General features: G+C 37.0%; 1 protein-coding gene across 22 annotated transcripts in view; it reads right to left on the minus strand.

Annotated features, from left to right (window-relative positions):
- AFDN (afadin, adherens junction formation factor) overlaps nt 1–24,914 on the minus strand; it is a 131,385-nt gene that overhangs the window by 29,192 nt on the left and 77,279 nt on the right. For all 22 annotated transcript variants that reach the window (XR_005828364.1, XM_040597337.1, XM_040597341.1 and 19 more), the window contains 5 exons: nt 22,932–23,197; nt 22,292–22,435; nt 19,148–19,346; nt 17,675–17,778; nt 15,028–15,114 (listed from right to left, as the gene is read on the minus strand). Coding sequence is in view for 21 of the 22 variants with exons in the window: in XM_040597337.1 (XP_040453271.1) it covers nt 15,028–15,114; nt 17,675–17,778; nt 19,148–19,346; nt 22,292–22,435; nt 22,932–23,197 (800 nt within the window). In the remaining variant the exon portion in view is untranslated. The remainder of the gene's footprint in view (nt 1–15,027; nt 15,115–17,674; nt 17,779–19,147; nt 19,347–22,291; nt 22,436–22,931; nt 23,198–24,914) is intronic.

A 24,914-nucleotide genomic window follows, 5' to 3' on the forward strand; every position in this document is an offset into this window, starting at 1 on the left:
CAGCAGTGCAGCACTGTTCACACATTTTGGTATTTTTTTTAATGTTATATTAAATTAATTACAATGACATCAGCAGTGCACTCATACGGGGTCAGAAAGATGCCCACCTGTCTGGTCCCATGCTGTCTTACGCTCAGACCTGCGCAGGCACTACCGTGTCATGGCAGGTCCCATTACAGACCTGGCTGAAGACTAAACTGACTCCCACCGCCAGTCCGCCTCCTCCTAAAGAACAGCTTTGTTTTCAACCAAATCAGCTTCCTCCAACTCTTTACAGCACAGAGCGACGGTTCATAACCATACAGGGGAGGGGGCTGCTCGGAGGGGCCTGGATCAATAAAAGGGGGCTGACATTATTGTTAGGCTGTTGTGCCAGCTTTTGTCAGGTTACAGCAACCCTATTCCTGGTGCTAACAAATCCGCAGTTGCCAGGGGCTGTGAATATGTAGGGCAAATATCAGGTAGGCTTTTCACATCAGACCCTGAACCAGGCTTTTCACTGCTACAAACCCAAAAGCAGTCTTTGAGAAGGAAAATAAGAACACTCACCCATTTTTAGAGCACATCTGTGAACTTCCAACAGGAAATTCTTCTTTTTAATAAGCAATAAAAAAAAATATGCCAAGGGAGTTTGACCTAACAGAATATTTCAGTTTAAACACTGCCCAAGTAATTCCCAAGTAGGCTAAAACAGCGTGACATAAAATAATCAGTTTCTCTGCTGCACTTAGACTTCACTATTTGGTGAATAATGTGATTTTTAACCCAACAATTTAAACTGTTTTGAATTCCTAAATCCTACTATAGGTCACCTACTGACTTGTCAAGCAGCTCTGAGCAGCGCCTGCACAGCAACAGTATTCTAGTGGAAACAGTGTCCCAAAACAATCGCAAAACCAAAAAATCCCACAAAACCCCACATATGCAGATTCCCACACAGAGGAGCAAACTAGACAGTGGAAAAAAAAATCTGTGTCTTAAGCCTCTGATAGCTTGCATGGCAAGTGCACCCAAAGGACACTTCCCAGCTCTGCCAAGGCCCACCCATTCCCTTCTAAACATAAAAAAATACAAATCATCCGAACTTCAGCAAGGGATGGAGATGAAATAGCATATCTAGAACTGAAGCAAATGCATGCTGTTAAAAAATAACAACACACCTTACTGATGTAATCACACAATAGGATAAAAATGTCCCACCTCCCCCCCCCCCCCCCCCCCCCCCGGAAGTTTAATTAGGTCTGAGTGAAAACATGGAAAGATTCTTGAAAATTATCTTCTCCGTGCTTAGACTTACTCATTTCTAAGATGGATGAAGCCAACACACATGGGAAACAGGAAAACAATGAGCTCCAGTAACCAGAATGAAGTCATGCATTTGTATGAGATGCAATACCTGTATAAAGTTTTCTAATCATCTTAAAGTAGTTTAGTGCTTTAAAACAGCGCAAGGTGAAAGATGTTAACATACTGCACTTGCAAGTCTGGCATGCCCTTGATTTCTCAGAGTATGAAAATAATTAATCCTAAATTTACTATGACTTATGGGTTGCTTCTGGAATTCTATGACAATGGGAAACTTTCACATTTAGATGGAATTTTAATATATCTTCTAATCCTACTTGGGAGGTAAAGGCAAACACAGGACAGTTCTGCATACAGGAATCTACTTAGAATGGCAACTCAGGTCTTTATCCTAAATCTAAATGAAGAAAAAGAACGTATGGGAAATGTTTAAGTGACCACACTACCTTGTAAAAAGTAAATAAACAATAAGTCCTCACTGAGAGCAAGAACAAAGGGAGCTACAAGTCAAGAGGATAAGCAAAAACCTGAGGTATGAAATACTACCAATAAATCCAGCAATTAAAACTCAACAGAAGTTCTATTTGCCTTAGATCTGGCTTTACTGCATCTGTGTGGCCCACATACACTGTGTAACAATATTTAAAGTGGGACAGGATAAAGATAGGTAATCTTTCAGAAAAGAGGACTACCTTTATTTTTGTCATAGTAGCCTAGTTTTAAATAGTTCTTATCACAGAACATTAACACATTTAGAAAAATCTTACAAGACAGACTCTAAAATTACAACCTGAGGATATAAATAAAAGCAAGGAAATAAAACACACAGAAGCTTGTTAAGTTTATTACACATTTGGATGATGATGACTGCTGGGAGTTTCACATAAATGCTGTTCGTAGGACACGGGTTACATAGTCCATACAAATCTAACTCATCACTTGAAATTAAATGAAAACTTCAAATTATTGAAGTGGTACTAATTAGGCCCTAGGTTTATTGTAAGCATTGTTCAACTATGTTTAGCTATGTTCCAATCTGTCTAATCCACAGAAAGAAAACTTAAGTATAACAAGAGATTCTTATTTTTCTGATGGTTTGTAGTTGAATTGACATGGGACCCTCTCAAACAACCGAGGAGACCCTACACACAAGCTGCCATTGAATTTTTTTCATCTGAAGTATATGCATGTATTAAATATTGCAATTCAACTCCCAAACACTGTAAAATACATTAATATTCTAATTCAACACCAGAACACTATGAACTGATCAGAAAAAAACATTAACATACCCCCTAAATCAATTCTTTTCAAAGCAAAACACTCTGATCTGTTTGAAGAAAAAACCCCTAAAATTGCAGGTTATATTCCCAAACCACAAAACAACATGCATAAATACTAAACTAGCAGAGGATTTAACGAACAAGTAAATAGTAGCTTTTAGTTCTTTTGAAAAAAAAACTCTCTGTTTTGGAGATTAATGAATTCAGACAGACTGGAGCCAGCAAAAAAACGGTTAACATTAAAATCTCACCTGAGATACAACTTTTAAAATTTATTACATATATAATATAAATAGTATTGGTATATACCGACATGTATGTCTTTATATATACACATACATACATATTCTTCTCTAGTAATTAAAAAAAGTACTTGTTATGTACTTATATTTGGAAAATTAAGGAGTAACAAAAACTCTGTAAACTTTCATTTATATGTGTCTTCTAATTAAGCAGTAGGAGAACTGGAAAACTTAAGTTAGTATCCCAGGACATATCACCCAATATAAAAGAATTTGGTAAATAATAAATTATCTAAACAAACTAATTGTCTCAATTACTTCCTGTAGGGCCTGAAAGACCAGAAAAGTTCTGAAAACTCATGCAACTCTGGCAATCTATAAAGTTAAAAGAGCAAATTTTGGCACCTCCACTCCGTACAACTTCAGTCTCTGGAATGCTGGTATAATATACTTATGAACCTGGAAGGTGAATAAAATAAGACACCCTCCCATATATTAGGTTTGTTTACAGGATTTCCACTCTTCAAGTCACACAGACTGCAACCTTAAAAAAATCTGGAAGTTTGCTGGGAGCAGAAGAATGGAAGGAAAACAAAGTTGATATAACAGGCAAATCAATCACGCATTTAATGTGTCAAAAGGAAAAAAAATACAAAAATATGCTCAGCTGACTAAGATTTATGGCAGACAAAGGTACACAAAGATTTTATACCTGTCGTTTAAATGGGTATTTGCCCCTTTTAAGCCTGGTAGTATTCTCTGCTTGAGTACAAAAATTCTACAATGTTAAAAGTCGTCAAAGGACTGAGTTGGATAATGTGACCTAACCTCAGCTTTTGAGACAGCCTAACAAGAAACAAGTGATCTTCCATCACATCTGCTTATCATCTGGGCCATCTATCAAGCAACACATCACAGTACAGTAGTCCATACTTGTTTTCACAATTAGAGTTATTTCACAAGCCCCTCCTTGCTCTAACAGGATTGTGCCCAAAACACAGCATTTGTTTAAAAGATTACTATGAGAACTACAGAAATAGAAGAGGCAGCATTAAAAAAAACACAAACCTGCAGCTAGTTCTATGGAGTAATCAGACCAAGAAAGAAAAGAATGAGATAAACTACAGTGATCTGAAAAAAGAAACAGCTGCTTCCAGAAGAATGTAAAATTTAGGCTGTCCAAGACTACAGTACTAATGAATTCATAAAAGTGACGGAATTAAAGGAAGTATTTGAGGAGAACAGATTTTATTGCTGGTGTTGTTATGTCACAAGATGAGTTTTATAAGACTTCCCTGTCAGTAACAAACACAGGAAACTTTGGCTCACACACGTTACATCAGTCATATAATTGGAACATGCTATATAGTGCAACTGTATATAAAGCAGCATATAGTCTTCCTAATGGCAGCGTCACAGCCAGCCCACGAGCTGGTGACTCAGTCACTATGGAAGCATTAAAAGCAGGCAGATGAAATCCCATCTGGTATTTGCCAGGACAAGCAGCCATAATGGCATGGTGGAAACAACAGGCAGCTTCTTCCAGTAAGCATCAACACGCAGTTGGGTTCACAGGGTAGCCACCCATGCCATGCCATGTGGGGACCACCAGCAGCATGATGGTGCTGAGACCCCATGCAGCCCCACCAGTACCCCAGTCTACAGGCATCAGAGTGGGAATGAAGGTCCACATCTGTTGACGAGGTGATACCTTCTCAGCAGTTAAGCTACTCCCATCCTCAAACATCATGCCCCCCAAATAGCTTAGGTGGATGTGCTGGTTTTGGCTGGGACGGAGTTAATTTTCTTCATAGTAGCTAGTATGGGGCTGTGTTTTAGATTTGCACTAGAAACAGCCTTGATAATGCAGAGATGCTTTTGCTGCTGCTGGGCAGTGCTACACAAAGTCAAGGACTTTTCTTCTTCTCACGCCACCCTACCAACAAGTAGGCTGGGGGGTGGGTGGGTAGGCACAAGAAGGTGGGAGGGACACAGTTGGGACAGCTGACCCCAACTGACCTCAGGGATATCCTGTACCAAATGATGTCACGCTCAGCATATAAAGCTGGGGAAGAAGGAAGGAGAGGACATCTGGAGTGATGGTATTAAGATGATAGAGCCCTTTTTCCTGGAGATGGCTGAACCCTGCCTGCTGATAAGAAGGGATGAATTAATTCCTTATTTTGCTTTGCTTGGGTGGGCAGCTTTTGCTTTACCCATTAAACTGCCTTTACCTCAACTCACGAGTTTTCTCACTTTCACCCTTCCGATTCTCTCCCCCATCCCATCAGGGGGGAGTGAGCGAGGGCTGGCTGGTGCCTAGTTGCTGGCCAGGATAAAAACACAACAGTGGATCACAAACTAGATCACTTTCTGCAAGGCTAATAATATTCTTGCAGTTTAGTAGATCTATAGGATGACCTAGTTATTTCAGTACATACAACTAGAATTAAAACTCTGAAAACTACTAAAAAAACACTTCTCCAGTTGTTAGGAATGACAGCAGAATAGTAGTATTAAGTAATTAAGGAAAAACTATGGATGTGCAAAACATATCTGCTGGTACGGCACCTAACCAAACCGGTAATGCTCCAGACAATTAACAATAAGGTCTTGTCATTACTTGTTCTAAACCGTCATTTGCCCATACCTGTTTTGCTTCACATACTTTATCACTCCAATAAAACCGGAGCGATGAACAGCTTCCAGTAAAAACTAGTAGAAGCACATCTGATTAAAGAAAAAAACACACTTCAATAACAATTTTTTAAAAATACTATGCGTATTAAAAACTACTATTATTTACATAAAAAGCAAGGAACTCTAAACCTTTCAATACTGATTTGAAGATTTCTGTCTTAAATACACAAGTATTTAAATGGTTTCAAGCTCCACATAAATGGTAATACGAAAAAATAGTCCTGAAGTGAAGGTATCTTCACTTCGCAATTATTGTTGAACTGAATCAACAAAAAAAGTGTCATCCACTTACTAACCTTTTCAAAGTAATATTCCAATTTAAGTGGCTTCAGATAACAAGGTTACATGTCAAAATACTCCCAATAGTTCACATACACCATTGGAGATTTTTTAAAAATAATTTCCAAGACTTTTAAAATATGTGCATAAATATGCAAAATCCAAGAACGTTTTCATTTTAATAATGTAGATATCAAATATATGTGTACGTATATACATACACAAATATGCCTAGCTGAAATATTAGGACTCAGTATCTCATAACATTTCAAGGATGACACTGTTTCCCCAAGTTGGTCTATTTTGTTAAGCTCCCATTGTATTTTACAGAAATGAAGCAGTTTGAAAAACAGAATGAATCCCTGCAACTAAAATGTTTCCAAAGAAAACAGGACAGAAATGTAGCTACCAAGCCTGACAGCAGCCATCAAGCCTGAAATCTTTTATCTGCCTATACTCAGAGTAGATCTTACTGATTTTTATCAAGGCTAATTCTCTGATTCCAGACTCTTACGTTTACATAGAAGATCTCTGTAAGTTTTTTATAAACATCCTTGAAGGCAAGTTTATGCAACAGAATCAAATCTCAGTCTGACCTCCCTGGCAAGTAATTAGTCTAGAAGCATTTAAATAACCCAAGCTTGTAAGCATTTTGAAGAATACCAGTTTACTAAACTATGCAGCCAGTTTACAGACGTACTCTCTAGGAGGCAAAAAAAAAAAAAAAAAGAGGTTTCTGATCACCTAAACACTCACATTCCCTAAAGCATCATGCATTTTGTAGGTTGTACCTGTATGAGTACGCGTTTATCTACTTTATATACTGAATATACTATGCCTACAACATCTGAGTCATGTCATACCCTGACTTGAAAAGAACTTTAAAATTGATCCATGGTCCACATATGTAAACTTCTGCTGTCCACTCTCAAACTCTCCTCCAGGAGGAAGGGGGCAGGCACAACACCAAACATTTCTGGAGCCGTACAAACTACAGTCACAAGTGGGCAAAATATTTCCAGTTAAACAAGAAAAGGCAGTGGAGATTCAAACTTTGGTGACAATCAACATTATTCACAGGTAAAGAAACATCAAGCAATTAACATCCATGAACTCTGTTGCAGCTTTAAGTTGCACCGGGTGGGAAGACAGATTAAAAATCGGTGTCTTACTCTTAAAGAAAGCAACGCAAGACTGCAAGCAGTACAACGTCGTGGGACTCTGAAGCATCTGACAACGTAGAAACTTTATACGCAGTGTGTATCCAGAGGTTTTATTTAAAAGTAGCCTCAAAGGACTAAAGGACTGAAGAGTTTTGTTGTTCTCATTAATGGAATAAGGGTTACTTGTTACTTTTTTTATACAAGAACATTTGCAATCAATTGATTTGCACACAAAGCACGTAAGTGAATATACCCTCTCTCTTCCTAAAGCGTGCTCTTCCCAGGAGATAAGACCAAAAAAGCCAGGACGTTCTGCAACAAACTTCCTGAAATGGCATTAATAAAATATGAAGTAGTCTTGTGCATATGTAGTCTTTTTTTCAAAAAAATAAAAAAAACAACAACCCCCTCAACAAAAACAATGAAGAAACAAATGAACAAAACCAAACCAAACAAATTATGGTATTCAGAAACCTTACTAAGGCAATTGCATAAACATGGCAAGCAGGCTTGCTGACACAAATACATGTAGTGTCTTCTGCGCTAGACAGAAGTACATTAATTTGTAACAGCATGATTTCTCTCACACTCTGGAAACTGAGTGCTTCTACAAGATGCCTTTTTTGATGAGAACCAAAGCAACTAAATGAACCAGCTAAAACAACCTGCATAAAGTCTCATTCTGAGATCGGAATCAAGTATGCAGCAGTTCCTACCTAATTGTACTTTATTTTTATTCTCATGAAACAGGAAAATTGGTAAGTAATGGGAAATGTTTAATATATGACATTCATAAGAGACTAGGCAAATTTCTTAACCTTTCTGAAAAGGAAATCTCTTTATTATAAATGCTGTGACTTAATATCCATATGATATTCTACAGACGCATAAAAGCATTTTTTTAACAGAAGAAATTAAATACATGGGCCTGTTTAATTCCATTTCACTTTTGTTTCAAAGGAAACAACTTTCGTTGAGCTCAAAGAAAATACATTGCTTGAGCTCTATTTCCCCAAACAAGGGTTAACTTTTAAATGTATGGTTGCTTCAAATACTCTATGAGCAGTGACAGACTAAGGGCTATTTAGAGTGAAGTACAAATCTACCAGTCGTATGGCAGATTCTGTTGTGCTCTTCCCTGTTAGGACAACTCTGAACTAATGCCTCAGCTTAATTAGGTCTGAGGATAGGACTTCACAGGCAAGACATACTGGGCAATCTATTTTAGACAAAACACCACCCTGTATTTCTGCACTTCTTCAAAGAAATGGCTCTTGGTTCTGCAACTAAGGACAAATTACAGCTGAAAAAACCCCACAGCACAATCTTCCACATAATGCTGCTCTGCAGTTTCAGATGGATCAACTTAATCCAGTATTGATGCATAGACTATCACGTAATATTAAGCACCTAAATTTCTACTCCAACTGAGAGTATTATTCATACAGGAGAAAGTCTACACAGACTAACTTCTGAAAGTCTTTTTCATTAATAGGAGTAAAAAATGTAAAAAATTAACACACTGTTTTAACATGTATCTAAACAGAATTTTGGAAGTTACTTGAATGCCAGAATTAAATGAAGTCTGGTAGAGGAATTCTAGCTAAAGCATATGTGCACTATAACTTTTGCAGGCTTGCTAGCAAGGACCTGCATACAGAAGGTATTAGTGCAAAAAGGAACAGGCACACGAATTTTAAAACCTGCTTTGCTCCAAGAAGGCATTAAATACAAGTGCCTGGGTGACCCATTTGCAGTATCAATCTAAATACAAGCGAATAAAAAACCGAAACACGCTCTACTTGCACAGAGCTGTGGTCTCACAGCTAGTGAGAAGAAAAACCATGCTGTGCTGGCACAAGCTTTAGTTTTTACACAGCATATGAAAGCATTAGCAAAATTTTATAGAGCATCTACAGGGTACCAAATTTAACCAAAACTCCTGCTGGAAGTTATGAATCAACGAGAAACAGGCAAATTGCTAACATGTAACTACTTCACTGTTCATGATTAAGATTAACTGGCAAATTACATATTATCTTATACCTGTGAGACTAAGACAATTGTGCTGGAAAAGACAATTAAATACTGTATTTTTACTTTAAGTTCCTCCTAAGAACCCTGTTAGGCAGTATCAGTAGCTCAGACTGCTGATGGGAATTAGTATCAAACATTAAAAAAACAAATCAACAACTAAATCTTCTCAAACTTTTCAACTAATTCATGCAGAGAGGAAAGGGCAAAAATTTGCCTTGAATACTTAGAAAGCACAGTCACAAGAAGACTACAGATACTAAAGGATCTGAAATCTTAAGAAACCTTAAGACTGGGAGCACAAACAAAAAGCTAAGAAACAGTTAAAAAAAATATCCCACCAACAGTCTATATTTGCAAATGCAGAGTAGAGAGAATCAAATTTTTACATCATGTTATCGGTATTATTAACTATAAACTCAATTTTCAATTTTCTGGGTAAAAATAAGACTTTTAAGTGAATGTTTAAGCCTGTTCCTTCTACACAGATCACCTCCAAGATAGCGTAGAACAAACTTTCAGAAAAATTTCACATTGAAATTGATATTCCTGATAGCCTTAAACCCTCCTTAAATTCAACACTTTAAATTGACTGTCAAATGTAAAATCACAAGCAACAGTTCAGAAAATAAAGCAACTTAGAATAGTTTAATTAAACCTTAAGAACAAACAAGGCTGCCAAAAAATACAAATGATTTATGCTTAAAAATTCCACGCATTTGTTTTCAGAAACGTAAGCCCCATCCCCAGAATATTAACTGTCACATTCAGTGTTTGAAATGCTTCTATTAAAAAAGAAATACCTTATCACCATTTCATCCTATTTAAGCAATCACTATGCAAATATATAATCTGACCATCTGTTAAAAAACTCTAGAAAATACACTCTGATTTATGTGCCAGTAGGGGCGTATACATATGTATTTTAAAGTGCTTATATATATTTTAAGGTAACTTTTTTCTGTTACACTGATGACAGATGACTGAGCAAGAAGCAGAAGTGTGTCATACCTTAAAGAATTAAATCATAACATACTAATGAATACAACCAGCATATCAGGATATCAACAAAACCTGCTCTATTGTTCTTGCAGAACACGGGAGTCCTTTCTTTTTTGCAGTAGCAATCTAAACAGAATTTAAATGCCTCTGTGAAGGTGTTGAACGTGTAAGATATCCTAACTGCAATGTATCTGCGTGATCTTTTCAGAAGGGTCTACAGAGTATGAAAAACCTTATATATACTGTTTGGGATGTCAATTTAATTATTCTACTAAGACTTTATAAGAGAAAAACAGATTTTTAGAGGAACCTGGATAAAAGCCAACTAATATGACAAGTAAACAGATCACAGGTCATGCTATCCATGCTCTGCCACAGTAAAACAGTAGTTATTACACCTGAAACTTTAAATATTAATAGTCACTTCCACAAATTTGAGAAGTGCATATGAAGAACAAGCTAAAAAATTAGTTTTTTCTTTCTAGATTTTAGAAAGTTAGGTACTAACATCTGACTATATTTAACTGCATGCTGTATTACATTGTTGCTACACGAAGAAATAACTACTGGCAGGTCTAAACAAGCAAGAGAGCAGGAAAAAGTACAGGGATAGTATTTAAAACTTCAGAGAAAAACAGTCCCAACAGAAACCTGAACAGACTTACCATGGATTCTGTTCTTCCAACAACAGAAAACCACATTTTGATCTCCGGGACTACAGATCCTTGAAAGAAAAAAAACAATTCTCCACTTCTCTTCCAGCCCTCAACAGCAACCACCGCTCTAGTCTGCTGGATTTTCCAAGATACCCATCAAGATAACTCGGAGCTGGATGCTATGACACAGTGTAGCGTTTATCAACACCAGCTATAGCCAATACAATATTCAGACTCTTACGTAATCAGTTATGCTGTTCTGACTTCCATTTACTTTAGAGGCTTTATCCAACTTCGAGAGCTGCTAGAAAAAACAAAAAGGGAGCCCTCTTGTACAAAAGAAAAAAACCCTCCAAATTAAACAGGAAGTAATGTGCTGGCCCACAGATGGCTAAGAAGTCACATGCGAAAGCCCCCAAAAAGCAATATATTTTTAAAGTAAACTGTATGCACACGCTGCTTCCAAATCATCTGGATTTCATAAAAACTTAACCACAACGTGGTTGGGAGTCAGGCAGCTTTTAACATCAAAACATCTTTCAGGGTTAGAGCAACCAAAGTCTGCACACAACCTCAAAAAGCAATACTGTTCCCGATGCCCGACCACTCCTACCAACTGTATTTCCATATACCTATTACAAAAGCTACTGCCAATAAAGGTTCAGGAGTAACACTGAAAGAAAACATGCAACACCTACAAGAGGGCAGAACAAGTTACCTTTTTGAATCACATGTGAAGCTATAGAATTTAACTTTACATAAAAATCCCTGTAAAGTACTCTGTTTAAGAAATGCTGTTAGGTATTTTCCAAATTAAAAAAACCCAACAAAACAAAAACAAAACAAACCCCAAACAAACACAACACTGTTTACAGCGCTCTGGCAGCTAACAGTTGTTTCACAACTAAACTTGTTTTCCCTGATATCTATCCATATAGTGTACATGCTTACTACATCGTTGCTCAAAGGGGCTGTCCTGCCTCAGAAAACACCCTTACAGCAAAGTGAGGTGAACTAGGTGAGGCACAGCATTTCTGCTCTCTGCAGCACTCCTGGCAGGCCATTAAAACTTCTATTTCACAGCCACTCATAATTTATTTAAATAGAAGTAACGCACTTAAAACATTTCACCTGTCATTAGGTGGACAGAGGATCAAGTACAGGGTTCCCCAGGGACCTAACATTTTCATATACTCCTTGACTCACCTCCTTTGGTTTTATTTTGTTTTTACGTGAATGTCAATGTGTTTGCAATCACCTAGTATCACAAAATGAAACCATCTATCTTAAGAATAAGCAGGTGCACAGTATTTCAATGCAACCTGCATCACTTCTCTGCTTGTATAACCTCAGCTTCAACTCCAAGCATCTTTTCCTGATTGCAGCAGAGAAGGTGTGACAATCATTTGGTAATTAAGAACATTTGGTGTGGAAGGGGGTAAGGTATGGTTATCTAATTTTCTGATTAAAAACTTTAAATTGGCACAGCTTTTATTTATCTACAAAAACCTGCAAACTAATAAAAATTCAAAGAATTATAAAATTATAAATCCATTAGATGTTTCCTCAGAGATGAGCACAGATTACTTGGAAAAGTGTAGACTTTTTGCAAATGGGTGGAAGGAAGAAAAGCTGTCAGTAGGAATTATTTTTTCTTTACAATCTATGAGAATCTGCCCAGTTTATCTATTTCTAGAATATTACCAAACTGCATTTTAACACACTTCACCCAAAGCCAGTGACAAGTATGAGGAGCCCATTAAGACTTAACAAGGCAGGCAGGTCAGGGCTGATATGCAAAGACATTTTCACAGCATGTTACTGAGAGCAACTATTTTGTCATATTATAGGAAAAAACCCAACTTTTCCTAACCAAAGCTGAATAGATTCAGGGTTGTCTTTCCCTGGTTGGAGCAGGGCCACCTGTTCACCAGCCGCTGCATTTTCTTTTATTACAGCACTTTCGAAGCACTCTAGAAACCAATAGTTCAATAAATGTAATTAGGTCAACTATCAAACTGGGATGCTGTGCATGGCAGCAGTAACTGTGTATTTCAGAAATTGAACATGAACTTTCATTTCTCCAACTGTAAAGTACCTTCATACAAGCATTTGATAGCCAACCTTTTACTGTTAAAGTTAGGAAATTCTAAATCTGTTCTCACGCCTGCCCCTCCCTCTCATTTCAGGTATTCTATCCATATCCAGTTCATGTTTAGAAAATTTCAACAAATAGTCCACTGAACTTCCTCCTCCATTTTCCTTAGCCAAGGAAAAAAAATATGAGAATTTTCATTTTTATGCTGGTAAAAGAAACATGACTCGAAACACGTTGGAAAAATTAGTAGTAAAAGTCAACAAGATAGGAACAGAAAGAAAAAAATCCACACATTATCGCTAGCTTCTTAGTCACGCTTACTCAATTCTCTAATCTGTTCTGCTTTGGCCACATTGAGAAAATTAATGCCTGTGTATTCCTCCTTACTGCGTTGTTTTTATGAAACCTATTAGAGGAAAAACAAGCCATTAATTACTTACAATAAGCAACTTTGAATCCCTTGAAATAACCTCTTGGAAATAATCCCGTTTAACTACTACATTTAAACACTTCCAGTGCAAGATGATTATTTCTATCCAATGAACATTCTGCTGACTTCAAATGAAGCAAAAATTTCTATTCTACATACACTGACACTAAAATAAATATCTGCCTCTTGCTTATTTCAGATCGAGATTTAAGACAGAACTATTTTAAAACCAGAATTCCAATGTTGTGGTAGGCACACAGCAGCAAGATGAAATGCCTGAACCTGTGACTGTTTCTGCAACTGTGCCAAAATGAAGACTGCCACTTTCATCGCTGATTGTGTTAAAGAAATCATGAATTTGGTTAAGTAACTTGTATAAAAACTTTCAAACCAAGCTTATACACTGACCAGTAGCACTGTTACATACTGCTAACAGAAGTTAAGAGTGTCAGTTGTTAAAACAATGTATAGAAGCCAGCCACCTCCAGTGAAAAGGGAAACTTCCTCCTCATTATATTCTGCTTCTCTCTACATGAGAAATCAGATTTCACAGTTTAAAGTAGGAAAAAAAAAATCACTTCACATTTTGAAATATTCAACAGAAATGCAGATGGCAGTCAGAAATCTGACAAATATTTTATCTGGTCAAAATCTAGTATGTGCTTCTCAAATTATTAGCCTACTCCACCAAAACAGAGAGCAAAATATTGAGTTGCATTTTTCAGATCCTGAATTGTTTCCTCAGTAACTTCAAGAGTGTCAGCAACATACACCTGACACCTGGTATTCCTTTACAGATGTCAGAAATAAATCTTAAAAGCTGGTACCATGCAAGATTACAGTTTTAAGAATGGACTATGAAATGAGCAAAGTTGGTAGGGGAAAAAAAAAAAGCGCTCTGTTTAGAAGCAATTATTTATGTGAGGTAACTTAAAAGCAGTGAAACAATGTTTTCAGCCCATGCATTAAGTGCCAAGGAGGACTACAGTACGCTGAAGTTTCAGGTACTAGACACTGAAAAGACATTAGGAAAGACTTGTTCTATCTGTTGTACACCACATAATTACAACAAGGATTTTTGGGTATTACCACTGCATAATTTATAACAAGCTTAAAACTCAAAGACTATGTGTGCTATGTGACCCAGTTAATAATGCAAAACCAACCAACTAGTGGAGTCTTCCATCTGGTGGCTGGAGTTGTATGTGCATTCTATACATTACTATCTAGTGCTACTAAGAGTAGCGAACACCCACAGTTTTGGCAAGTTGGGGCAACAGTTACACCCTCCTTCACCATGCTACTTAACACGCTGTAGCTCTCTACTATAAAGAAGCAAAACTGAAGTCACACACGCAGGATCTGTACACTGTGCAAAAGATAAGATGTCCTCACACCAGAAAGTGTACAAACTTTCAACATATATAGCTGACTTTTATTTACTCATCAAATAAAAGCCCCACGCATATTTTATTGTTTATATTTCTTGCTTTTCTTTCCTAGGTACTTCTGCTACTTTTCAGCAGAAGTGCTAAATAAGCCCGTTTATTAATTCCATTAGATAATATGGCCAATTCTTGGCTCTGAAAAATTATTCGAATAAACCTACAGTAGAAGTTTAAACTTAAATGCCATAGTAACTACATCTGTATTATGTTTCCTCTTGTATTGTTCACAACATTCACACACATTCCCCAGCCAGAAAAGAAGTATGATCAACATGATGTGCGCAACAAACTTAAGGGAAACAGATTCTGCCATTAACCTCTTCCACAGCAGACTGATTTAAAAAAAAAGCTTTTTTCAATAACACTTAAACAAATTGACTTCCGTACCTTGGCAGCAACAATGCTCAGGCCCATTCCATTTTGTTTTTTCAGTGTTACAGTGATAATCTCAGGTTCTTTCCTCAAAGGCTGAGCCTATCAAACAGGGAAGGGGAAGGAAGAAAAAAAGACAAGAGTTCACATTCACAGCCAGGCTAGGAAAATCACTGTGCAAAATAGTTCATCTACAATGAAAATTAAGTTGTTAATGCAGCAGAAGATCTCATATCCTAAATAATATGTCTGGTACTCCATTTTAGAATGTAGAATCTCTAACATTTGATTAATATGGATTCACATTATCAAGTACTACACCTGTGTTACAAGTACTGCCGAAGCTTTGAGGTCTACCAATTGTTTCTCCTCCAATTCAGTAAAGAGATTATTAATGATTCACAATTTGAAATGTAACAGGTCTTTAAAACTGTAGTAACTTTTAATGAAATCTGAAGTTCAGACTCAGTAGGCTGCTATCAGAAAGGTGAGGGTGATCTACAGAGATCCTGTTTTTAGTGCTGCATCTAGAAGATAATTATATGAGATATTAAAGGGCCAATTAATTTCAAAAGGTAGTGTTAAAGCCTTGAAAGGAAGTTCCAAAAAATTTCACATCTGAAAACTCTGTAACTCAAATACAGAACCTCATGTGTTCAATAATGTGTTTCTATCTTTCAACATTGCCAGTTCCATCTGCTCAAAAAGTTGCCAGTCTTCATTAGCTAAAGCATGCAAGTTAAAGTACCTTAGCTTGTATTCATATTAAAACCTACCACAAGTTCCACAAGACCCACGACAAATTAAAAAGATAAAAGGAAATTAAATTTTAAAATATTAAAACTTTGTTATTAAGTTCAAGTATTAGAAAAGCAATTAGTTTTAAAGCTAGGAATATTCTAGCACTCCTGTGCCAAGGATGGCAGAAGAACAGAATCTGTTCCTACTCTATTTAGGATTTTTACCATTGATTTAAATAGAAACATTATTAAACTAATTCAACAAAAAACACATACTGGAAAACGTAAGCCACTGGGGACATAACTTTGCCATTAGTCTATACTGAATTTCTCTCTTGGTCTAAGAATAAAACAAATTCTTCAGAAAAATCTGAGGACTGCCCAGCCTGGGCAATTCCACAGGCTACCAACAGCAGCGGAACTGAATTGGGAGAATAGTTTTGACTTGGGGAGGGGGGAAAAAAAAACCCAAACCAAAAAACATCACAGCTCTAAACCGAACATTTACCTTGTATTTAAATTATGTAGACATGTTGCACCAAGAGGTGATTTGTGAAGTGGCATTTACAGCACTGCTCAGACACCTAAAGTCTTTTAGAACTCTCAGGCTCAGCACATCCAATTACCATACAAGCACCACACAAAAGAATGATTAGATCAGATTATTTGAACAGTTTTACATGGTGTCCATTTCCATGGATGAATGAAATAGTAGCATCCACTCACCCTCCATTTCTTTATCAAGCCTTTTAAAGGAAGATTGGCCAGAACTCTATTTTTAGTTTTTTCATACATAGTATGAGGAATAGGAAGTACCTAGTATAACTTCAGATGCTTTTTGCTTCCACTAGCTCTAAAACATGCCTTTCTTTAGAGCAACAAAAGGGAGGAGGAAGAACACGTCTCAAGAACGTCTGTTATATTTTCCTTAGTCAAATGCCCGTTTACCAAGATAACCAGCCTGCAGAGCCTGGCTTACCAATTCAAGACTGAGCTCTGCTGTACCAGTCATACAGATTTAGGAGATGCTCTCTTCTGCAAATAAACATGTTCTTCAGGCCACTTGCAGCAAGACCGTGCAATATCATCTAACAAATGTTGGGTTCTGAACAGAGTAAATGAAGCTTTAAAGTCCCTCTGGATAGTGAGTGACAAGTATTTTTCATAGCAGGCCTTGGGAACATCATTCTAGTTTCATGCTGATCTTCCTGATTTCATTGAAATAATAATTATAAATATGAAGCTATTTCTGTTCAGTTGCTCTAAAAGTTATTTCACATAAAGCTACCATCTTTCCAAAACCAAGTTGTTCTGTAACTTTGACATTCTTGGTTATTACATATTCAAACCCCCCCCCAAGCAAAACACCAAAAAACCAACAAAAAAACCCACTCAACACAAAAAAAAAAACTTAAGGAAACCTACAACAGTAAAAACCCCACCCTCACACTGAAGTGAAATGCTTTGTTAGTAAGTATAATGCAAAGGAAAACTAAATATTTTTTCCTAAACACCTAGCAGGGAAAAAAAAGTACCAGATTACAACTAAATACTAAACATTTAGTTGGTAACTGCTGGTTTATAAATAAAAGCAGCCTGCAGCTCCATTCACATTACAAATCATTTACAGATACATGTCCATATATATTTTTGCCCATGTTTAAAAGGAATTTCTTCACTGTTTACCCTCAGGGTGGAAGAACATAACAGACAAAGCTTGCTTACCTGAGAATTCTATTATGCCACAGCCTAGAAAAAAAAAGACTTAAAAAAATAGTTCTCTAAATTCACCAAACCACTGATGAACTTCATTTTTAATGACTAAACCTGTTCTTCCTAATAAGGATTAAAACTCATCACATAAAAAACAATGGCTTGCTGAGATAGCAGTTTTGACCCTTATTCACTGAATCAATACTTACTAGCTCAGCATTCTCATGTGACAGGTGACTTTCATAGTCTGCACCTTCAAAGTATATTGTCCACGTGCCTGGTGACCGTGAATGAGGGGTTAATCTACAAAAACCTAAAAGAGAAAGTAACATCAACATAGTAATGGTATTTTCTCAAGACGTTAATTAAAATCAAATAGCATGCCACAAGGAAATACCAAATAGCAGTATTTATCTTTTTATTTCATTAGTACGTGGAATCTTGCATCTTAGATGCCATTATGCGCTTCACTGCTATTTTATAGTATCTACAAAATCCTACGGTTTTGTAGCTCCTGCTGCTGCCAAACAGACGTATTTAAACACACTACAAGCTCACAGAAAACTCTTGGGCTGCAAAATATTGCTTGTACCAACCAGACTCAAGAGACACGAAACACCAAGTCATCTTTTAGAACACAAGCCACCAGAACTCTGAATAAGCCAGCACCACAGAAATCTGCTTTGCGGAGAGTCTAGCAAATCAGCCACAGCATTAACTTTGCAGAGATGGAGCTTTGCCTGGAGTCTCCTTTTAGTCTCAAAGACTACATCCACTCTAACTCACTGTACTTTCAAAACAGTTTCCTAGGTTTGTTTTTTTGTTTTTTTTTAAAATGCAATAATACGGCTTTTCTATAAATTAAGTTGAAAACAACAATTACAGAACTTCACTGTAGGATACAGCAAGTCTGCTTTGTTGATAGCTTCCTTTGCTTTTCTGCTTACCACAATATTCCTGTGGAAATTTTTAAGCAACTGCTTTTTAAACACTAACTTATAAAGAAACAAAAACCAAAAAAGCTTCTAATAAAATTGAGTAGCAGAAGATAAGAATCGTAACTTGTTCATTCACCGTAAATGCTCTGACAGACCCCCTGCTTTTTGTTCTCCGGTTTAGGTCACTTTTCTCCAACCACAAGAGCTCTCCACTTGTCATTTCAAATTTTGTTGGACTATGAAATGCCCAAACCATACAGTTTTAATTGATGAACATGAAAAGAACTATTTTAAGCTCATGGATTTCTAATGTTTATGGGAGAAGCTGATGAGTAAAAAAAGTGATTTCACTATTTAATTCACATTAGCCTTAAAAGTAAGTTGACTGCAAAATGGTTGAAGTATTAGAAAATTTGCATTTATGTAAATTTTTGTTGCTTTAGCACCATAATCCAAAAAAGGTCTGGAGGAAAGGCAAAACAAAGTTTCAGCAGGCACCAGTAACTCAGCACTGTTTATTTAGAACCTCGAAAGTGAATTAAATGGACAGGGAGAGAGGGTAATGATTGAAAAATCCTGCATACTTTTATGGGTTGCAAAAGTAAACACTTGAAGAACAGTCTAAGAAGACTGGAACATACATAAAGAAAAAGAAAGTTGTTTACATTTAGCTAAAATATATTTTGTGTTCACTACACCAAAAAAAGATGATGATTGTAAAACAACAGAAGAACTAGAACAAACCTCTCTGGCAGAGTGGATCTAAAAATTCTTGTAAACCACTTGGAACATTTCTGACAACATCACAGGAATAGCCATCTTCTGGTAAAAGAAAAGGCAGCTGCAAGTCAGGATCCTCTTCCAGTTGGACTTCTCGGCCATCACTGCGAGCAAGTTCATCAGCGGTATTTTCTGCAACAGTTACTACATTCTCTATCAATTCCTACAGCAGGCAGAAAAAGATATTGTTACTATAAAGGCGTAATTTTCATTAAGGAAAAAACCCTAACATTAAGAAAATACTAAGACTGCAAGGAAACGGAATTTGGGAATCTATTAGATATAAAACTTCTTTGGCTCCATTATGTATGTAGTCAGTACACTGCATTGTTTAATTTGACTAAATCCCATAGATTACATAGTTAGAGAATGTAACAGAAGCATTAATGTTTACTTCAATATTTTCAGAACTTGTGGTGCATGTTTTTACTTGATAAGAGAGCTGTATTTAAAAATATATAGCAGAGAACATGCATGTGCAGAGGTGGAATTACAGGCAGCTTTAAAATTTTGACACTTTGTTAAGTGTACATATGCTTCTGTAAGATTAAATATATAGAAAGGAAACAGGTAACTTGTGTAAACCAGAATTTTCAGCTCCATCAGGACACACACACCCACGAAGGACCAACAGCATATACAGTTCCCTAGCCTGGGAAATTTTATAGAACCAATTTAATTCTACATTTCCTGGGAGCTCAGGATGTGAAGCATCCCTTAAGATAGGTATCTGGTTTTTAAGTAACATTGTAGAAGCACAGAACACGAGAGCAGGATTACTCAAGGTGCAGAAAGGAACGCTGAATTTTTACATTTGGTGCACAACTCTTCTGCTTAGTATCACAAAAAGTTGTAAAACCAGTGTACTTTTCACAATGTAGCTACTGTGGGTGCATGCAGCACATAGTAGCCTTCCTTCCACATTGAGAGGGATCGCTAAGATTTCAGTAGGTTATCTGTTACTGGATTGTATGTACTGAGGAAAATCAATTCAAAGGTTCACAAAAATCAAATTCCTAACAACTCTGTAAAAACTAAAGGTCCAAGCAGCACTTTCTGTTTCTACACTCTTCTATTTATGGCAAATGACTCAAGAGTGCCCAGTGCAAAGGCTCTTCTCTCTCCTCAAGCAGTTCCTCCATTTTTGTTACCTTATATGCCTTAGGCTGCCTAAGTTTTAGCATGAAAGCATTCAGTTAAGTGAAATAAAAAAAAAAAATAAAAAAAGTTACATCTTTTAAAAAGTTGCTTGTAAGTAATAATTCTCTGAGCACTCAGTCTCTTCCAAGTTGCATGCTCCGCCTTAGGAACCAAGAAATCGCCTTAGGTTTGCCTCATCGCTACGTTTGAATGAGCAATACTTAAAAGTATCTGCACCTCTAGTTAACCATCATTCTTTCTGGAAGCGCACTCACCCCAGAGATGTGTGATTTTGCTGGCATCAAGACAGAATTACTATAATCCATCTACCTGATGTTGCTATGAATATTACATATAGAACCATTTACTAGAAGTATTTGCTTTACCAAAGATTCAGATGTGATTTCCAGCCTCTTTCTACAGCTTTTGCTTGGCTCCCAAGACCAGCTTAACAGTTCTGTCTTAATCTCACCTCAGCTACACTAATGTGCAACTCAGAGTCTATAAGCCTGATGCAACAATTTTATTAGTGGAGCACAATGCAGAACACAGCTGAGACAAAACCACGCAAGTGTTCTCATCTGAATGTTCAGTTTCAGTAAACTCCCAGTGGAAAGTCAGATAAATCCAGTCCATCTTTAGAAGTGCTCTTCAAGAAGGGCCTTTTTACCACAAAAAGTGCTAATTTTTAAAAGAGTTACAGTGACACTAAAATATGTAAAAGCAAATACACTTGTATTCCTTTGAACAAATTCCAAACCTTTACATTTTTCAGATTTGGCAGCAATTAAGTCAGGGTTTGCATGTACAAGTCCTTCTCATAGCAAGAAGCAAAGTCGTCCCAAATACCACTGCACCACAACAGGACAAACTAGTCTTACTGCAACCCTCCCTCTGACACAAAGGCAGCCTGTCAAATCTAGCACTGTATTTCTTTGGAGATCTCTAAATAATAGTAGAAGTAATAATAATAATAATAATAATGGCAATGATAACAATGATAATAATACAGCTGTGGAATTCTACCTACGTGTACAAACAGGGAATATAAACTATGTTCTTCAGCAAGACGTTTTGGTTTGGTAGCCAATATATAAAAATATATCTAAGCTACAAGTCCTCCTAAACACATTTAAAACTACTGTGTCAGTACCTTTGAATTAATAAACAGATGTATCCAAATTTATTAAAAAATAGACTTTGTAGACAATGTATTCAGTTATGTAGGTATTAGAATATCTTCACCTTTTAAGATTTTTTTGAGATCAGTCAACTATCAAGGTTTTCCTTAAGTGTTTCTTACAATTCTGCAAGGAACACAAAACCTCTTTCGACTTTTGCCAAGATGATTTTTCCCATGGATAAAACTCAGAATAGTCAGTTATGCCGCAAATATCAAGATAGAAACCAGTTCCGAAAACAACATTGTATATTCTACGTATCAATCTATCCAAAGGTCAAACTGACCATTGCTTGTATGAAAGAATTCAATATTCATTCATTTTTCCATCCCACATATAAAAAAGCTTAAGTGTTCCTGCTGCTTTCATTTGATTTCTATGACTTATCAATCTTTATTCCCTCTGGCTATACATAGAACCAGCTTCTGGGAGCGCTCTGTGCACCCCTCCTCTACTACCTTACTGGATTTCATCCACAACTGGTGTAAAGGTGCAGTGACACCCTTCTTGAGTATGCTCTACATGCAGCGTTACCTTACTTTCCAGCTCAGTGTAACAGAGATTTTTGTTAATACCCTGCTCAAGTTGCAGTGAAGTACACCAAAGTGGCCAAAAGCAGGGTGATAGCACCAATACTTCTTAGTGTATAAAGAGCAGATTGCCCACACTGACTCTTCTCATAACAATTCCAAACAGTAAGATTGCTATTTCCAGCCAGTGTTTTTATTTTGAGTTTATATTTCTCAGGTATGTTAAAACAGTACAGTAGATGATAGAAGAAACTTACTGTTGGGATGAGTGGTTCATCTGGAGCACAGTGATAATTCTGCAGCAAAGCTTGTAGCTGCAGAGAATTCAGCTTAAAGCAAGTACTGTTAATATTTGGAACATCTGCATGTGAGTATTTGTCCATGGTAAGCAAAGTGGTTGCCTGGAGGAGGAAAAAAAAGTCATAGGAGACAAATCCAAACCAGAATGAAACCTTAAGCCTTGTTTCCAAGTCTTTCTTAGATAAGAGATAGAAGACGACAAAGCAGGAAGCCAGATTTGTAACAGAAGCAACATAAATATCCCCAAAACAACCACTAACTATATCCCCTGTACGTATAAGACTAAATTAATAGTAAATCTATCATAAATTAAGCATATCAATTTTTCAGCTACTCGCCTCTGTTCAGCGTAGTTATAGCTCAGTCTTATAAACACAGGTCAAACACATTGGCTAAAATCACCAATTATTAATTCACTTGCAACTTCAATATTAATGATGTTGAAAACATCCTTCACGTCTTTGCATGCTACCTCAGTGTTGCAGGATTGAGTCACACAAACTACACTTGTCCTCACACTGTTCCACAGAATATACAAATATTCTCTTTGAATATACAATTACATGAGAAGTGTTAATCAGAAATACACACACTCACCTGCACTATTCTGCTCAGGTGGCAATCAGCAGCCAATTCTAAACCCTGTTTTTCTGCCCAGGCTTCAATGTGGCCCAACTGTTGACGAACAATAGCTCCCCAGTAATGTGAACATAACCCTGAATCTGGGGCCGTCACTAATCTGTTGAAGAGCCACATGTTGATAAAATGAAACAGCTGGGAGAAGAGCTGTATAGTCAGAGCAGCATTCACTCTACATCGTCGCAGCAGGGACATAGCTCCAGTCAATGTATGCAGCACATCATCTACGGAGATGAAACAAGATCACATTCACATACTGCAACATACAACTGGTTTAGGCCATAAAAAATAATAGAGAGGCACTCAAGTCAGGTTGGTGAATGCTAGCTGGAATCTACAGGTATTTACGTTATACAGACTTCCAGAAATAAATTTACTGCTATATGGTTTTCAAGATTGAGCAACGTTAAACTGACAGCTGAAATATGCTTTTTAACTCCTGAAATCAAAATAAATTATTTCGGGGAAACATCTGGTATGCAAATAAATCACTGGCTATATCTCACATTAAATCACATCCTCATCACTTGAGTAGACTCATTTTTCTGTTTTTTTTTTTTTAATAAGAAGTTACAAGGTTTATAGTCTACTTTTTCAAACGCATATTGCAATTATTCCATAGTTCACTGCAGTTAAATATCAAGTTGTACTCAAAAATTTCAGCAGAAACTATTCGCATTGCATGATGACTTAAAGAACCGCACAACTCACCTTCTGTTTACACATCAGCATTTAAAAACATTATTCAAATTTCCTTTTGCCCACTAGTTCACTGCAATATTATGTAATAAGCAATCAGGACTTCCTGCAAGGTTCACCAAGAACAAACATCCTTATATGCTTCCTGGCGGAAGGTATTAATGCAAGTATAACACTTATCTCCAAGTCTTCTTTTAAGACAATACTTATATCTGAATTCTCTGTTGAAGACACCACCAAATTAACATCTTTAGAATTGAAACACAGGATTGTGCCTGAAAAAATTATCTGTATAAGACAGAAGTCTATAAAACAGCTCAAAAATAACTGAAATAATGAACATCATCTGCCTTTATTCTAATATCAGTTTGCCACTTTTTCAGGGCTCGTGTCCCAGAAAGTACCCTCTCAAAGTGCAGGGCACTGAAAACATAACAGTACATCTTTATATTTTTCATTCAATGTTCAACACAGGAAAAAAGCAAGCACAGAAGGCTTAATAACCAAAAGGGCAGGAAGCATATATGAATTCTGTATAAATATTCTTTGTAGCTGAACAGAATGACCATATTTAATAGCTCTGCAGATCATCTTTACTCCAATTATTCAGAACGTCACTATTTTCTTAACTCTTCCTAACCTTTTATCCCTGGTTAATCCCTTCAAACTTGAATATTTTTTACATTTTCCATTTTCTTTCATCATCAAGCTACGTAACATAGGAGGCTCTCACTCCTTCCCCATGAAAAGCACAAAGGGGGTTCCTGTCTCAGGGGCCTGTGCGTGAATGTGTTCAGCACGGAAAACAAAAAGAGGCATGAGAAGGCTGAGCACAGTCCCTGAGCTGGGATTACAGCCACAGCGGGACAGCACACAAGACCAGAGCGCTCTCATGGGCAGAACAGCCCAGGAAGGCTGGCATTGCCGTGGCACTGGTGAAGCTGGACCCCAAATACCACGTTCAGGTTTGGGCCCCTCACTACAAGGCAGACACTGAAGTGCTGGAGTGTGTCCAGAGATGGGCAACAAAACTGGTGAGGGGTCTGGAGCACAAGTCTTGTGAGCAGCAGCTCAGGGAACTGGGGTTTTTAGTCCAGAGAAAAGGTTGAAGGAAGACCTTATTGCTCCCTACAGCTACCTGAAAGGAGCGTGTAACAAGGCAGGTATCGAGAGGAAATGGCTTCAAGATGCTCCAGGGGAGGTTTAGATTGCATATTAGGAAAAATTTCTCCACTGAAAGGG

Source organism: Falco naumanni, chromosome 6 (assembly GCF_017639655.2).
Source record: "Falco naumanni isolate bFalNau1 chromosome 6, bFalNau1.pat, whole genome shotgun sequence".
In the NCBI taxonomy this organism is placed as follows: domain Eukaryota; kingdom Metazoa; phylum Chordata; class Aves; order Falconiformes; family Falconidae; genus Falco; species Falco naumanni.